This window comes from Poromitra crassiceps (assembly GCF_964638095.1).
Source record: "Poromitra crassiceps genome assembly, chromosome: 18".
Lineage (NCBI taxonomy): Eukaryota > Metazoa > Chordata > Actinopteri > Beryciformes > Melamphaidae > Poromitra > Poromitra crassiceps.
The window spans coordinates 2,544,520-2,561,222 of NC_139636.1; the positions used below are offsets into that span (position 1 = coordinate 2,544,520).

At 43.6% G+C, this 16,703-nt stretch overlaps 1 protein-coding gene across 2 annotated transcripts; it reads left to right on the forward strand.

Moving 5' to 3' along the window:
• Positions 1-647: 647 nt before the first annotated feature.
• Positions 648-15,307, forward strand: clpxb (caseinolytic mitochondrial matrix peptidase chaperone subunit Xb). Of its 2 annotated transcripts, XM_083654583.1 has the most exons (15): positions 648-1,036; positions 1,550-1,627; positions 2,524-2,684; positions 2,814-2,928; positions 4,998-5,152; positions 5,271-5,430; positions 6,641-6,682; positions 7,654-7,830; positions 7,961-8,125; positions 10,244-10,332; positions 12,191-12,355; positions 12,465-12,764; positions 13,291-13,383; positions 13,468-13,574; positions 13,706-15,307. In XM_083654583.1, exons 2-15 carry the CDS (start codon positions 1,570-1,572, stop codon positions 13,794-13,796), a joined length of 1,878 nt encoding a protein of 625 aa, XP_083510709.1. In that variant the 5' UTR covers positions 648-1,036; positions 1,550-1,569; the 3' UTR covers positions 13,797-15,307. The 2 variants fall into 2 exon arrangements, with proteins under 2 accessions (XP_083510709.1, XP_083510710.1); XM_083654584.1 differs by lacking the exon at positions 6,641-6,682.
• The last annotated feature ends 1,396 nt before the right edge of the window (positions 15,308-16,703 follow it).

Here is a 16,703-nt window from a genome sequence, read left to right on the forward strand (position 1 = left end):
TATATACTGATTAAAGAGAGTTGATGTTGCAATTCCCATTGTTGCAGGTCGGTAAAATCAGAGATTAGTTCACGTCCCTTTGAGTGGCATGATTGAAAAATGTCATGAAAATCAACAGTGATTATTTGATTCCCTAAACGGGGGCTGTCCACGTCCCCCTGAAATCTGACTGGTCAGAAGCATCCCGACCAAAGGACCTGCTGGACATTCTGTTCTGTTTCGCTCCACACGTATTTTGTCCACATTCGTATTTTTGCCCTTTCAACACCCACACAGCAGTAGGACCTTGGGATTGACGACCTTCCTAAATGTCACCCACAGTGTTCTCAAATGTGTAAAAAAAAAAAAAAAAAAAAAGTTGAATGATAGTTAACTTTGCTACCTCAGGCAGATTTCAGTGGCCATGACTTTTTGTCTGAGAAGAAAGCGCACACAACGCTACGTAACTTCATTGGCCTGATTACGAGGATCATTGAACGCACCAGAATTGCTCCTCCTAAAAAGTTAAATTAGTAAAACAAAACAAAAAAGACTAGTAGATCTCAAATATCCGGATAGGTGTGAAGTGCATAAGGATAAGGGAAGTTTACATGATGCGTCCACTACGTTACAGTTGTTAAATCGTAGATAATCTCCATGGTTGTACACATAATAATGTGTCGCACACGGGTGTAGGGGGCTACGTTATGTACGTTATGGGCTTGTTTTTGAAAGAGGGGAGGGCACTTCTGCCGAGAGAGAAAGCTAGCTTAGCTAACGTTAGCCGACCTACTTCTTCTTCATAACAGAACGTTATATCACTTTGGCTCTGCTAGCTAACGCTAGTCCCACCTGTGTTCAGATAGCGTCCTGGAGGAGCTAACGTTAGCTATCTGATTCATGCGATAGCTGCATAAAGTGAACGTTAGTGAGACTGGTGTGACATACTGACCTGTTCAACTAGAGTACAGGAGGGAGGGAGCGATAACGTTATAGTGACTTAGCAAAATTGCTGTTTCAAAGGAGCTGTCAAAGACGTGGTTGTGCATCGTGCCCTGTAAGTATCGATAGCCAAACGTTGCCTCGCTATTTGTGTCAAATTAGGCCTTTAGCTTAGCTAAATTAGCTTACATACCAAACAGTAAGCCAAATCTCAACGGCTATGCAACATTCGTGCTCCATGTCTAGTCAGGACTGTTTGTCCTCCCGATGTCCTGCCTGGGCCTATAGCCTAGTTTGCCACTGCTCGTACACCGTCTATTTTGTTTTTCTAATATTAGCTTTAGCTCGCAGGAGGAACTTAGCCGTTGATAGCGCAAACGTCTTTTTAACGCCACATTTTTGTGTATGTACGCTTTCAATATAACTTTTATTATGACAAAAACAATGATTTACTTAACGGGTTAGCTAATACGCTAACTACGACGTTGAAGTTGGTTATGAAATGTTTATTCGGCTTCACTCACACATTGGCCTTTTAATTTTGTTCTGTTTGGCACAGCTAGCTGCCAACTTATCTCACAATTCTCTTCTCTGTCCACCTTAACCTTTTTTTTCTCTTGTTTTTCAGGATTTTGAGCCAGACGAAGTATGTCCTGTGCATTGTGCACTTCGGCTGCGAGATTGTTATTAAATTCTGCGCACAGAGGTAAGAAAGGAAAAGCTATGTGTGCGTTTCAGCGTTACAAAATCACCTGCCAGCTGGTTAAAGCTGCATGACATTGTGTGGTAGTTGTCTGTTGCTGCAGCCTGCCCGTTAACGCGATTTGTTATATTTTTCCACGGTCATAATAATGTCAACACGGCAGGTGGACGCGTCATTGCGTCAAACCTGCCTATCAGAGAACGGTGCAGCTGTCACTCGTTGTTACCCGGTGTCATGCCGAGTTTTGCACCCCCGCCGAGAATTGCATCCCCACCTTCCGGGAGCATATTGTAATGATTTATACGGAAACTTAACTGTTTAAGAATTATATAATTGTCGGTAGACGTGATCTCCAAGCCAGGGGGCCTGTCCTGGCTCATGCAGACCGACTTTGATGCATTAGATCCACGTGGAGGTGACTTCCATGCTTGGGGCTCTCTTCTGGCTCATGGAAGCCGACTTTGGTGCTTGGTACAGATGACCTCGAGACCTGGGGATCTCTCCTGGCTTTATGGAGGGGGGTGCAAATCTCGGCGGTTTGTACCTGCCGAGATTTGCATCCCTGTTTTTAAGTTAAAACAGCCCCAAAATATGGTGGGGGTGCAATTATCAGCGGGAGTGCAAAACTCGGCATGACACCGGTTGTGGTTTTCTTAGTTCACAAAATATTGGGTACGTCGTACCACCAAGAAGACCACCATCTCTTGTAAACATATATAAATGATTTAAAGTGCTATGTGTAAAATTAGATGTGTATCCATGCCGGTCAGTTCTAATCCAAGTTTCATCTCTGTAAAATTATATTTCAAATAATTGTATTATTTCCATTGATTTTAAACTTTTGTTGACAGATGTCAACATTGTAATGTAGTCAAAAGGGGATGCCATTCTTGTTACAGGATTGTCATGTTCCCGGATCCAGCTGTTCTCTCTGAGCAGACATGGGTCAAAGGAAACGCATTTACCTCCCCGGATCCGGGTGAGGTCATTTTCAGAGACCGCTGTCTGCTATGCCTCTAAAGATGGGACAACGAAGGACAGTGGAAGTGATGGTGGAAAGGTACTTTCCTGGCAGGAGCAGAGTTTTATATTTTCTATCCCACACGATGTTGTACATGCAATAAATGGTAAAGAAGTGTAATTAGTATCCTGATGCAGTCGTGTTTTTCCATTCTGTCCATTAACACAGAAAAGTGTCGGTGAGGGAAAGAGACTGTCCGGCTCTGGAGGATCAGGCAAGGGTGGAAGCCAGCTCCGCTGCCCTAAATGTGGAGATCCCTGCACACATGTAGAGACCTTTGTATGTGAGTAATTATAAGCAATTATAAGCATCTACCCTACTAATACACAGGATATGATGTAACCCTAGGTTTGTGTGAAAGATGTCATTAAGTTATCAAACCTTCCATCGCAGAACTTTTGTTAAATTAGGCCCACAACACCTTGAAAAGGCTTATCAGGATAGGCTGTTGCAATAACCACAATATTGCAATACCGTGTTATAGATAAGCCAACTACGGTGGATGGCAAGCAACCACCACAAACACGCTATGTTCTTTTTTTCTCTCTCTCTCCTGATTGTTCCCCATTTTCTCCCCAATTATACTTGGCCAATTTATCCCCCTATTGGCTGCCCCGGTCGCCGCTCCACCCTCTGCCGATCTGGGGAGGGCCGAGACCATGGATGTATTAAAAGAACTGGATAGGGGACGAGCCACGCCCACCCATGCATTCGGACAGAGGCTGCTCACTGGCGCATGAAGTCATCATGGGGGGTTTTCTTCCTGGTTTTACTTCCTGACCATGCGGCCCAAGGCGAAGTGCGCATGTGTGCCATGACGTATTCCATGACGTCTCCCACCCACTCCCACCGAAGATGCGCGTTCATGACACGAGACAGCCCGAGACCATGCCCGTATACGGCTCTTAGTGGCTTCTGAAGAAAAAATGCCCCATAAAAAATTATTTGATAATTAAAAGAGTCGTTTTATACTTTGAGTGACACCCGGAAAAAATTCCCCTGGATTTAACAGCTGCCGGGGTCCCCATGCAAGTGGATGGGAATTTTCCTTTCTGGGCTGCATGGTGTCACATGACTTGCAATACAGAGCTTCACCACCATGTTCAAATGGCTTCACAGCCCAGCGCTATTCCTGGGGGCTTGGCCGAGACTAGCACCATGCTTCCTCCGACACATGCGCAGTTGCCAGCTGCTTCTTTTCACCTGACAAGGGGAGCTTCACTGGTAGGATGTAGCACGCGGGAGGATCACACTATTCCCACCAGTTCCCTTCCACCCCGATCAGGCGCCCGGACCGACCAGAGGAGGCGCTAGTGCAGCGACCAGGACACTTTTCCCCAATCTGTCTTGCCACCCTCAGGCACAGCCAATCATGCCAGTATGGACGCCTGACCAAGCTGGAGGTAACACGTGGATACAAACCTGCGACCCTCGTGTTGGTAGGCAGGGAATCTACCGCTACACTACCCGGACGCAAAGTTTTTTCTTTTTTTCATGAGGCTAGGTACTTCGCGTTTTACACTTCAATGCATGTGTATTGAATGTTGAATAAAGTCATAATGAAAACAATAAGAGTGGATTGTTTCCCGCCAACTGTCTGTTGACATCCGATGGTGCTGAGTTTCAGTCTTAGCTTTTTAAGAGGGAAACAATTAGCCTGGGTAAAGCCAGCCTCCACGTGACCTTCATGTACTATCAGTCAGACAGTATGTGACGTCACATTGAAGGCTGTGTTTAGTGTTGACCCAGGCTAGGAAACAATGGCAGCTGCTCTGGTCGCAAAACCAAAGATAACTTCGGCAGTTAGGGAACATTGGGAACATTTCTCACAGTTATTGCATAAACCACATACTGCAGCCATAGCCCCCCCAAAAATGATAAATGACGTTTGCTGCTGATGCTGATATATCATTTCTGCCTTTCTCCAACACCTGAACCCAAATTGGATTGCACGTGCATACTTTTATAAGGCAAATTTAAAAACTGGTGTTATTGTTTATTTAGTCTGTTCATTTTGTTGGGTGAGATTCTCACAAAGGACAGCCCAAACATTGAGCTAATCACAACAAAGTACTTGGATGTCAAACTAGTATTCTTTTCTACGATTGATAGCTTTCACAACACAACTTAAATTGACTGGAATTGTAAACCATACTAATTCTGTACTCCAAAGACGATTTAAATAAATGCTGATGATTATTTGTAATACTTGCTGTTTGATTTGGGTCTCATTTACAGTATAAGCTCAAATAAGACTGCACTTTAGTAATCCCCGTGGGGGAAATTCAGGTGCCACCATCACCAGTTAGCGAAATGTTTCAATATTGGATATATTATTTTGTTCTCTTGTAGCATCAACACGATTTGTCAAGTGTGAGAAATGCCACCACTTTTTCGTGGTTCTCTCTGAGACGGACTCTAAGAAGGGCTTAAACAAAGAGGCGGAGTCTGCTGCTGAGGCTGTGAAGCTGGCGTTTGCACAGAAGCCGCCACCTCCTCCGAAGAAGGTGAGAAATCAAAAGAACCAATGTTTGCATGCTTTTAAATGACATGCATTGTAGGTGTTGCACTTCCTGTTTACCAATAGTGAAATTATTAAGGATGGTTTAAATGCATTTGTTTCAGATTTATGCTTACCTCGACAAGTTCGTTGTTGGCCAGTCCTATGCAAAAAAGGTGTTGGCGGTTGCAGTGTACAATCACTACAAGCGCATCTACAACAACATCCCTGCTGGGAGTCGGCAGCAGGTGGAGGTGGAAAAACAGGCCTCTCTAACACCTCGTGGTCAGTATTCCTATCGTTAAATTCTTCTTAATTTATTCTGCTATTTGTGTAACCCTTCTTCTTAAGTATTGTATTTTAAGATAATTATGTGATTGGTTGTATAAGAGTAACATTCATTATTCATAGCTTTCAAGGGGCGTTACGTGCTGCCGGGAACGCCCACCTGGCGGTCAAAAAAAAACTTGCCAGCCGTGTCGACTAGTTTCTCACGCTGTGTGTGTTCAGCCAAAGTGCCGGATAGCCTACCTGTTGTGCTATCGGTTGCACTAAACCGACGAGGAGACACGCCTGGCTTGTGCTTTCACAGAATCCCGTCGGAGAAAGAAAGGAGGAGGTTGTGGATTTGTGCGAGTGGTTCAGTCGCTGGGCAGGGGAAATGCAAATAGCTTTTTTTTCTACCATCAAAGTACACACGTCTTTGCTCTTTGCGGCCAACATTTCATCAAAGGTAAGCTCAAGTAACGTTAACGGGGTATTAATCATTATTGTAACGTTACTTGAGCTTACCTTTGATGAAATGTTGGCCGCAAAGAGCAAAGACGTGTGTACTTTGATGGTAGAAAAAAAGCTATTTGCATTTACCCTGCCCAGCGACTGAACCACTCGCACAAATCCACAACCTCTTCCTTTCTTTCTCCGACGGGATTCTGTAAAAACACAAGCCAGGCGTGTCTCCTCGTCGGTTTAGTGCAACCGATAGCACAACAGGTAGGCTATCCGGCACTTTGGCTGAACAAACACAGCAGTCGGCACGGCTGGCAAGTTTTTTTTTTGACCGCCAGGTGGGCGTTCCCGGCAGCACGTAACGCCCCTTGAAAGCTATGAATACATAATACATTGAATTTTTCCTATTTTATGAACTTTTTCAATGTAGTAATTTATCAAAGTGATTTCTATTTTCTTTTTGATGCGTCCATACTGAAACAAATACTCTTGTGATTGTTCACACTTCAATCAAAACAATAAAATCTTGGGAGTAACATTTTAAACAGATTAGAGAATCTTGATTGGTTTATTGCAGAGAGCCATTTACTAGAGATTGCAGCTGGGGCCTCAAAACATAACGTGACTTGTAGCATAACATCTGTATGATTTGGCATTTGTTCAATGAATCAGTATCACCCACAATTTGATCAACTTATTTGCAGGATTGTATTGGTAATGAAGTAAGGATAATGTTGATTTGAGTACTTTCGTCCTCTCCCTGTAGAGCTAGAGATGAGAAGACGAGAGGATGAGTACAGATTCACAAGTAAGTGATTGGTCGTCCTTACTGTTCTCTCTGTCACTGGCTATTTCAGTCATGTCACTTAGCAGCATTTTGTTCGGATGTCATTATCATGAGTTGCACAAATGCCAAAATTTACAGTAGAGCTGCAATGATTAATAGATTACTCGATCAACAGAAAATTAATCGCCAACTATTGTTATAATCGATAAATCGTTTAGACAATTTTTTAAGAAAAATAAATCTTGTTCCAGCTTCTTAAATGTGAATATTTTCAGATTTCTTTCATCTTCTATGATGGTAAACGGATTATCTTTGGGTTGTGGTCAACATTTCCCCCCATTTTATAGACCAAACGAGTCGAGAAAATAATGAACAGATTAATCGATAATGAAAATGATCGATAGTTGCAGCCCTAATGTACAGACCATTGTGGCTCTTAGATCTTTGTATCCTTTTCACTGTGACATACTTCTAGTCATTTATTTACACCGAGTGGCTAAGGTATTAATTTATAAAATGGTACTGCAGAAAACAATCTTTACTCTCTAGGCAACTGCTTGACATCAAATGATACAGTATGTACTGTACAATATGATTATCTAGTTCAGTTGCATTGACTGAAATTGGCTGATTACATTTTGCCAGGTGTGGAAATGAGCAGGTGTACCAAATAATCATACATGTCATTCATTTACTGGCCAGACAATACGATAAGCTGGCCCACTGACCTACATTTACGTCATCTGTACGTCTGTAATTTCAGTGCAGCCCTCTTCACCTAGTAACTCCACACTGGCGCTGACTATGGCACATGTATTTATAGCCTGTACATCACTCAATTACTGTCCACTTTAAATTATGCAATAACAGAGCACATGTAATGGTTCTAAGGGGTTTTAAAGAGAAACTTGGTGATTCTTATGTTTCATTCATTGGACGCTTTCCTAATCACAAAACTAAAATAAAACTACGGGGGTGTCTTGTGATTGCAGAACTGCTGCAGATTGCAGGGATCAGTCCCCATGGAAACGCCCTGGGAGCGTCCATGCAGCAGCAGGCTAGCCAGCAGGCTCCTCAGGAGAGGAGGGGCGGTGAGGTCCTGGACTCCACCCACACCGACATCAAACTGGAAAAGAGCAACATTGTACTTCTAGGCCCAACCGGATCAGGTAAGTGTTGTCAGCATTGCAATGCTGCACAGTGAGTGTAACCTTGTGCAACAATTAAAATGTACACTTATATACAATATATTGCAAATATAGATTTGTCTTTTGTTATGCTGCCTCTGATTGTTCACAGGAAAGACATTGTTGGCACAGACATTGGCCAAGTGTCTTGATGTTCCCTTTGCCATTTGTGACTGCACCACACTAACCCAGGCTGGATATGTGGGAGAAGACATTGAGTCAGTTATTGCCAAACTGCTGCAAGATGCCAACTATTCAGTGGAGAAAGCACAGCAAGGTGGGTGGCAGGAACAAGATTTTTCACATTTGAGTCATGCCATAACATTTGATGTTAACCTTTAATACCATAAAAGGCAAAATAACGCACACCAAAGGTTGTGGTGAGGTGCTGACAGCTGAAGATAAACTTTAAATGAAAGAAAGTGTCGCACGCTCTGGCTCCATATGCATACTTTAATGATGACGTTTCGGCCGTCCGGCCTTCTTCAAAATCAACAGCAGTTTGGAACAACAGGTACTGGAAATGTTTGAAAGGCTAGGCCACACCCTATTCACACATCTGGTGGTGATTACATGAGCATTTTGGTGAGGCAAACAATCAGTGACTGACTAGTCAATCATATACAGCAAACACCATACAATTACAAAGTTAGCTAAACCAATATATATGTATATATATACACTAACCAAAATACATGTTTCTGATAGATATAAAGGGAATTTATTATACATCAGCTCTGTATGAACATCATAAATAACTTCATCTAAATATCCAATGATAAGCTACTTAAGGAAACATTTTAAATCAAAATCCACATTCAGTCCATGAGGGGACAGGGTTCTTAAATGGTGGATCCAAAAGTGTTCCCTCCTAGAAAGTGAGACCTCCAAGTTACCTCCTCTAAGAGGGAGCGAGACCCTTTCAATACCAATGTATCTTAAGGAGGAGATGGGATGATTAAATTCAACAAAATGAGCTGCCACTGGATAATTCATATTTTTGCACCTGATAGTGCTTCTGTGTTCAGCAATACGAGTTTTCAATGCTCTACTCGTCTTGCCTACATAGGATTTGCCACAAGGGCAAGTGATGAGATAAATGACCGATTTAGTTTGGCATGAAATTACTCCTTTTATAGGAATCACTTTACCTGTGTGGGGATGTTTAAAGTTGTTACAACGGTAAGTATAATTGCATTGACTACAACAACCACATCGGCGATTGCCATCAGGGACAGGGATAACCTTTAATAACATACACACACATTACACCTGTTGGACATTTCCAGAATGGGACACTTCTCATTTTAAATATTGTGTGTGTGTGTGTGTGTGTGTGTGTGTGTGTGTGTGTGTGTGTCACGCGGGCTGCAGGGAGTTAGACTGCAGACTCACAAGTGCGAGACCTGATTTAGATTCAAACCCTTAAACAAATTAAATGTTGATGAGCTGTTAGTCTTGTTCTAATCTAGTGTATTCTGTGTAAATCATCATAATCTGGCCACATGTCTAGATATTACTAGACATATTGCGCTTGGCTTGGCTATTATATGGATGGACATCTAATTTATCAATCACTAGAAACGGTCTATTTGAATTTAAACATTTCTTATCATTTATCTAGGCTATATGCTAAATAATTTGTGTGTCAGCCATCAGCAATTGGATATGGACATCGGACACAAGGCAGCCAGTGTAACGGGGTCAATTGACTTTAAAGGGAGTGTTCACTCGATGGTTGATGCCCGATCATCCCGATGGCAATTCCTGTCACGCGATGGCTCCAGTGTAGCTTGACCCTTGACCCTAAGGCTGATTGATAAAACCAACAACAGTTACCAATTAAAGGTGCCAATGCAACATTTCAAGCAAGCAGCAAATACACATAACATGGTGAATCTTCAGTCATGGCTTTCCTCCTCCTTCTACCAACATGAAGGAGGCCTAAGGCAGTAGGGATATCTGTTTTTCTTGAACGCAGCAAGACTTGAGCTTCTGGCCAGAGGGTACTACCTTAGAGACGGAATGTAAAGGAAGGGCACAGACTCTGAGATAATGACATTTGTTTGTCTGTTCTGTCGCTGAGGCTACTAAACTATAGAGCTGAACAGTCACGTGACATCTCTTGCCCTGGAAGTTTGGAGTTTCCCATTCATTTTCTCCCTAGACAGTTTGATTCATTTTCTCCCTAGACAGTTTGATTCATTTTCTCCCTAGACATTTTTGAAAAATCCTTACATAACGAGTTTCAAGGCTGGAACCAAAACATCAGAATTTCCGTGACTGTTCAGCTCTATACCTCTCATTACAGTGGCTAATTCGGACCATTAGTTGGTCACCAAAGCACTGAGTTTTGAATTGGTGTGACGAGCATGTTCTTGAATGTCATGTACAGGTATCGTGTTTCTGGATGAGGTGGATAAGATTGGAAGCGTGCCTGGGATCCATCAGCTGAGAGATGTAGGAGGAGAAGGAGTCCAGCAGGTCTGTGTTCAACCTGTCTGACTAGAATGGTAAATGGTAAATGGCCTGCATTTATATAGCGCTTTTATCCAAAGCGCTTTACAATCAGTAGATAGTCTACATTCACCCATTCGTACACTGATGGCAGCAGGCTGCCACGCAGGGTGCCTACACACCATCGGGAGCAAGGAGGGTTGAGTGTCTTGCCCAAGGACACAGCGACAGCAGCTGGAAGTGAGCGGGGATCGAACCGCCAACCCTTGCGTCATTGGCCGACCCGCTCTACCTCCTGAGCTAAAGCCGCCGACTAGAAGAAAACTCCATTGCTGGAATTGGTTTATATAAGGAAGTAATACAAGTAGGGGTCTTGGCACTCAAAAATGTAAGTCAGGTGCGTCGGGGAAGCAAACGGTGAATTGGTTACAAAAGAGCTTCCTCTGATGCAAAAAAGGGAGGGGGGTATTCATTTACATAGTGCCCAACAAAAAAGTGGCAAAAGTACAAAGTACAGTGAACAAACAAAATTGGCACCATAGAAAGACTCGTTATTATATGCAAAGACCTACCGTATTTATAGACTTTGTGTGAACCAATCCGAGAGACTTGTGGCAAACTGTGAGTGCCAATAATTACCGTAGTTTATTTATTTTATTTATTTCAGGGACAGTGCAACATTAATGAACATTTGCATGTAAATGTGCCGGATTGTAGCCTTAGCTAATTTCCATCCGTAGTCCCTCGACAGGTAGAGGTAAAGTGCAAAAAGTTTAAAAAGAAAAAGAAATAGAAAAATTAGTGCATACATAGGGCAACTGAGAGGGATACGATCTAAGTGACATATACATACATATGGGGTAAAGAGGAGAGGAGACATACATATACATGAAGGAGGCATTTAACTTTCCAATTCAGGTGTGCACATACAGATTTTCAATTCGGGTATGCAATACAGATAAAACAAAAACAGGAGACATTAGGGACATTGACTAAGGTTGACATTGGACTATCAGGGATATACATATACAAAAAACAGCACATGAAACAAAAGGGTTTAGATATGGTCGCAGTTTTGATTTGATCTGAGCCATGACTTTAACAGCCCCTTAAAGGTGTGAATACTGCTACTCTCTCTGACTGACATTGGTAGGCTATTCCACAGTTTGCTACCTCTGTAGGACAAAACATTTTGTCCGACAGAGGACCGTCTCAGAGGTAGTTCACAGTCGCCTCTCGACGAGCTTCGCGTGATGTTCTGGGTAGCTCTCCGTTTGATAAAGCATTCTAAAGGAGGTGGTGCTAGCCCATGAAGGATTTTATAAATCATACAGGCAGTTTAATTTTTTTTATAATTGTCAAAGCTGAGGAGCTTGTACTTTAGAAGTATATTGCAATGATGGTAAGATGTAGGTTTCTTATCTAAAATTTTCAGAGCCTTTTTATATAGAGACTGGATGGGCTTCAAGGTGGTTACTCCTGTGAAGGAGCAGCTCGTAAGGCAGTAGTCTATATGTGCAAATATCATTGAGTGGAGGAAAGTTAAGGCCACTTTGTCAGTCACAGATGCTCTAATCTGCCTGAAGTTGCAGAGATTGAACAAGTTAAGGCAGCAGAGGCCATAGCAGGTCTATACAATAGCATGAATACAGACAACTATCAGATATCGCTTGATATGAAATGTCATGTAATTCATCAAGCTCTGAGTGAAACTGAACAAAAATGTATCTCACCAACATTATATTTTGTAAAGTTTTTACTTAAAAGTACAGCATTAGATTTACCTTATTTATTTTTCCCTGATTTTCCTTTTGTTTTGATTTTGTTTCCCTTCCCTTGATGGATATCCTGAACTTGTATTCCCATCCCCACTCTCTCTCGCCAGGGCTTGCTTAAACTCCTGGAGGGCACTATTGTCAACGTTCCTGAGAAAAACTCCAGGAAACTGAGAGGAGAGACGGTGCAGGTGGACACAACAAACATCCTCTTTGTTGCATCCGGTGCCTTCAATGGACTCGACAGGATCATTAGCAGAAGAAAGAATGAAAAGGTCAGTGAAAAGTCCCCATATGTACCGACTGCCAGCAGAGGGAGCTAGATTAAACGTGTCCTCATTCCTGCCTCTACCGACTTCTCCCTGCGTTTGTGTTGCTTTGCAGTATTTGGGATTTGGAACTCCCTCCAACATGGGGAAAGGGCGGCGTGCGGCGGCGGCAGCAGACCTGGCCAACACCAGCGGTGAATCGGACACAGTGGCAGAGATCGAGGAGAAGGACAGGCTGCTGAGGCTCGTGGAGGCCAGGGACCTCATTGAGTTTGGAATGATCCCGGAGTTTGTCGGCCGTCTCCCTGTGGTCGTGCCTCTGCACAGCCTGGATGAAGACACGCTGGTGCAAATCCTGACTGAGCCCCGCAACGCCGTGGTGCCCCAGTACCAAGCTCTCTTCAGCATGGATAAAGTAAGTGCTGTGCTATAGCGTGTGCTACTGGACAATGTTAGAAGTGCAGGCAGAGCGATGTGTAAAGGCAAAAATAATTGGTTACACACCTGTAGCTAAACTAAGGGGCCACTTGTGGGGCGGCTGTGGCTCAGGAGGTAGAGTAGTCTATTAATCAGGCCGGTGGTTCAATTCCGGGCTCCTCCAGTCTGTATGTCGAAGTGTCCTTGGGCAAGACACTGAACCCCAAATTGCTCCCAGTGGTTGTGCCAGGGTCCTGCCTGTGTGGTAGCTTGCCACCATAGAATGTGTGTGAATGTAGGCACGTGTTGTAAAGCACTTTGAGTGGTCTGTAGACTAGAAAAGCTCTATATAAATGCATTTACCAAAGATGTAGCTCTCCAATGCTTTTCCCAAATTTCAAATATTTTTTCATCAGAGCTACAGATGTGGAACCATCTTTTTTGCTAGAGTTATCTTCAAGTGCCTTTATATTAAATTGTCATCTGTAACAATTATAATGAACATGCATTGGTTTTTGTTTCAGTGTGAACTCAGTGTGACTCCAGATGCCTTGAGGGCGATAGCCAGGTACGCCCTGGAGAGAAGAACCGGAGCTCGTGGACTCCGATCAATCATGGTATGTAAACTCGGCTCACGTATAACTTATTTTCTTTTCAATAATACTGTTGACTCATGTGCCAGTGTCAAATGTCTTTCACAGGAAAAGCTCCTTCTAGAGCCCATGTTTGAGGTGCCTCACTCCGACATCATGGCTGTAGAGCTGACCAAAGACGTGGTCCAAGGCAAATCAGAGCCCAGATACATCAGGTCAGTATGGGACAAAACGGGCTCATGCGTCTCCTGTGTTGCAGATCAGATTACCATTAGCCCCACAGCACAGCGAGTCTGGGAAGTTATGCAGCGTGAAACTTGAACTGGAGTCTCCGTTTGAATTTCAGAGCGCCGGCCAAGGAGTCTGCAGAAGAGGAATACGACTCGGGCATCGAGGAGGAGAACTGGCCTCGGCAGGCAGACGCTGCCAACCACTGAACCCCCCCGTCATTCATTTCACCAAGTCCTAAAGACAGTGCAATCTAAAATCACTAGATGACCACAAACTCTGGGTTCTTATTACAGCCCCCCCCCCCCCCCCGACCCCCTAACAACCACGTGGAAGATGTAGTCAAGGTAATGAAGGCTGCTGGTTTCTCGCTGAGGAGTGTTTTCATGATGAACAAGGTTACGAGTGTGTAACAACCTTTGGTCAGATGTTAATTATTTCGAGGTGTGCTCACAAGGTGGACCTTATAGGATATTTTCAATCTCTGGGGATTGTTAACATTTTATCTATCTGAAGATAATGCAATTTTATTATTATTGAAAGGATTCGTAGCTAGGTGATTTGTTTTCTCTTTTTTCGTGGTGATAGGCTGAAATGGCAAGGGAAGCAAATGGACATTATGGGATCATACTGTACACTTGAAAACAGTGAGCTGACAATGTGAAAATGTAATGTTTTCACGTTGTGTACCACGAGTAAATGCCTTAGGTCATAAGGGCATGATATTCCATGAGCACATCAATATTTTTGATCTTTTCTTCTTAACCAATAATGGTGTTCGTAATTAAATCAGGCTGTAAATGTTGAGCTACATCACCTGGGTAGCGTTTGTAAGCAGTTTGTATGACATGACCTCTGATGGACCATTTTCACGGGGGCCATTTTGTGTCGAAGAGGCAGGGTAAACTGGTGCAAGAAAAACCGTAATGAGTGTTTCCAACTTCCACAAAATGGCCCACTTGAAAAGGGTCTATTTGGAGAACATAGTGTGTAAGTGTAATAATATACAGTACAAGCACCAGCACGCTACACAAAGCAGATGAAAATAATGGTTATTTTTCAGTGTTTTACTTCATCTAGCCCAGTGATTCTAAAGCTTTCATATCAACGACCCCTAACTTAGGCCACATTAGAGCCACAGACCCCAGCTTGATGAGTCTGACACAAATATAATTTTTTTTAGATTTATTAAATTGATTTATTACTCCAGAATTCCATGACTATCTGTATTGTAGGTAGAGCGATAACAATGAAACTGATCAAAATAGTTATTCTACATTCTTTAGTTTGTTAACTTGTCGATTAAATAATTGTGACGTTTAACAATTTGCTGGGGAACCCCTCCTCGAGGAGGGGGTCCCCAGAACCCACATTAAGAAGCGCTGCTCTAGCCTACTCTTTAGATCAGAACAGAAAAGCTTTTTTCTCCCTGCTTGGCATCTCACCTCACTTTTATTTAATTATAACATGTTACTAAATGGAACCTCAATAGACATGTCTGTAATCAAGCCTAGGCTTCAATGTCATGAGACACCAATGCTACTGCCACCTTAAATGCTCTATGTGAGATTACCGTAGTTGGTTCTCCCTTTGCTCAGTAAAGATTAAAAACTGCTTTTCTCTCAGTTTTCAGAGGTCTGTTACAGAAGCTGTAAGCCCACAAAGTAATGACTTAAATTTATTGATGTGATTGTTTAAATATAAATAAAATGTATATCTCTGTACAGAACCATTTTTGTTGTTCTTTCCCCCAGAACAATTATGTTATTAGTTTTATTTTGGTCATATTCAGTTCAGCATAGGAATTAAGCCAAGTGCAAGGGCAAAATTGACCCCAATATTTAGATTATTTTATATATTTTTGATAGAATGCTGATTAGTCGGTCAATTCCTGAATAGAGTGGTTAATGATTAGTAAATGTGAAAATAATATTAATAATTGAAAACAAAATATATATACCCCCCACCCCCCCCATATCAATTGGGTTAGGGTATGGTCGTGGTTAAGAAAACCCTAATCTTAACCACATCTATTTGACTTGCTGCATGTTCTGTGTGTTTGAGCTGGGTTGTAGTCCAGTGGTGAAAGACCATGCCTTCCAACCCAAAGGTTTGTGGTTTGAATCCCGGTACGGACACTAAAACCTTTTCAAGTCTTTCATTGGGAAAGCCATAACAAAACTGCCTAGAGATCCATTGTAAGTTACTTAGCTGATGGTCTAGGGGTTAAGGCGGTGATCCTTAACAACCGCATTGTATGCGGAGAAGTGCAGGTTCGATTCCTGCAGGGGATTTGAAGTCGTCCCCCCACCCTCCCTCCCTCCTCCCCACCCCCCCTCTCTCCCCCCCCCCCCCCCCCCCCCCCCCCCCCCCTCCTCTGCCATCTCCCGGCCTCCTTCCTTCACCGTGTTCTCACTCAACCACTCTCACCATCTCTGCAGGGACTGTGCCCGCTCCCCTCTCTCCTCTGCGGGTCAGTCCCTGCAGAGATGGTAGAGTGGTTGAGTGCAAACAGGGTGAGAGGAAGGAAGCCGGGAGATACATAGATAGATGGCAGAGGAGGGAATTTTGTTGGAGACAGGAGGACGGGAGACAGGAGGGGGGGGCTGAGGAGACGGGGGGGAGGTCAGACAGGTGAAGGACAGGGGGCTGAGGAGGGAGAGGTCAGATGAGGGGGGGGGGGGGAAATGTTGGTGGTGGACTGGTTGTCCTGGTGGTGGACATGGTGGACTGGTTGTCCTCTCCTTGCCTTCTTTTCTCTCCCTCCTTCCCTGTCCCCTCTCCTGCCTTATCCTCTCTCGTGAAGTCCTCTCCTGCCTTGTCCTCTCTCCTGCCTTGCCTCTCCTGCCTTGCCTTGTCCTCTCTCTCCCTGTCCTCTCTCTCGCCTTGTCCTCTCTCTTCTCTCTCCTGCCTTGCCTTGTCCTCTCTCTCCCTGTCCTCTCTCTCGCCTTGTCCTCTCTCTTCTCTCTCCTGCCTTGCCTTGTCCTCTCTCCTGCATTGCCTTGTCCTCTCTCTTCTGCCTTGTCCTCTCTCCTGCCTTGCCCTCTCTCTCCCTGTCCTCTCTCTCTTGCCTTGTCCTCTCTCTTCTCTCTCCTGCCTTGCCTTGTCCTCTCTCT

Coding starts and splice junctions, on each gene's coding strand:
- clpxb (XM_083654583.1), top strand. CDS start 1,570: ATGTCCTGTGCATTGTGCACTTCGGCTGCGAGATTGTTATTAAATTCT. Junction 6,683..7,653: donor GGATGAGTACAGATTCACAA/GTAAGTGATTGG, acceptor TTGTGATTGCAG/AACTGCTGCAGATTGCAGGG. Junction 7,831..7,960: donor TCTAGGCCCAACCGGATCAG/GTAAGTGTTGTC, acceptor GATTGTTCACAG/GAAAGACATTGTTGGCACAG.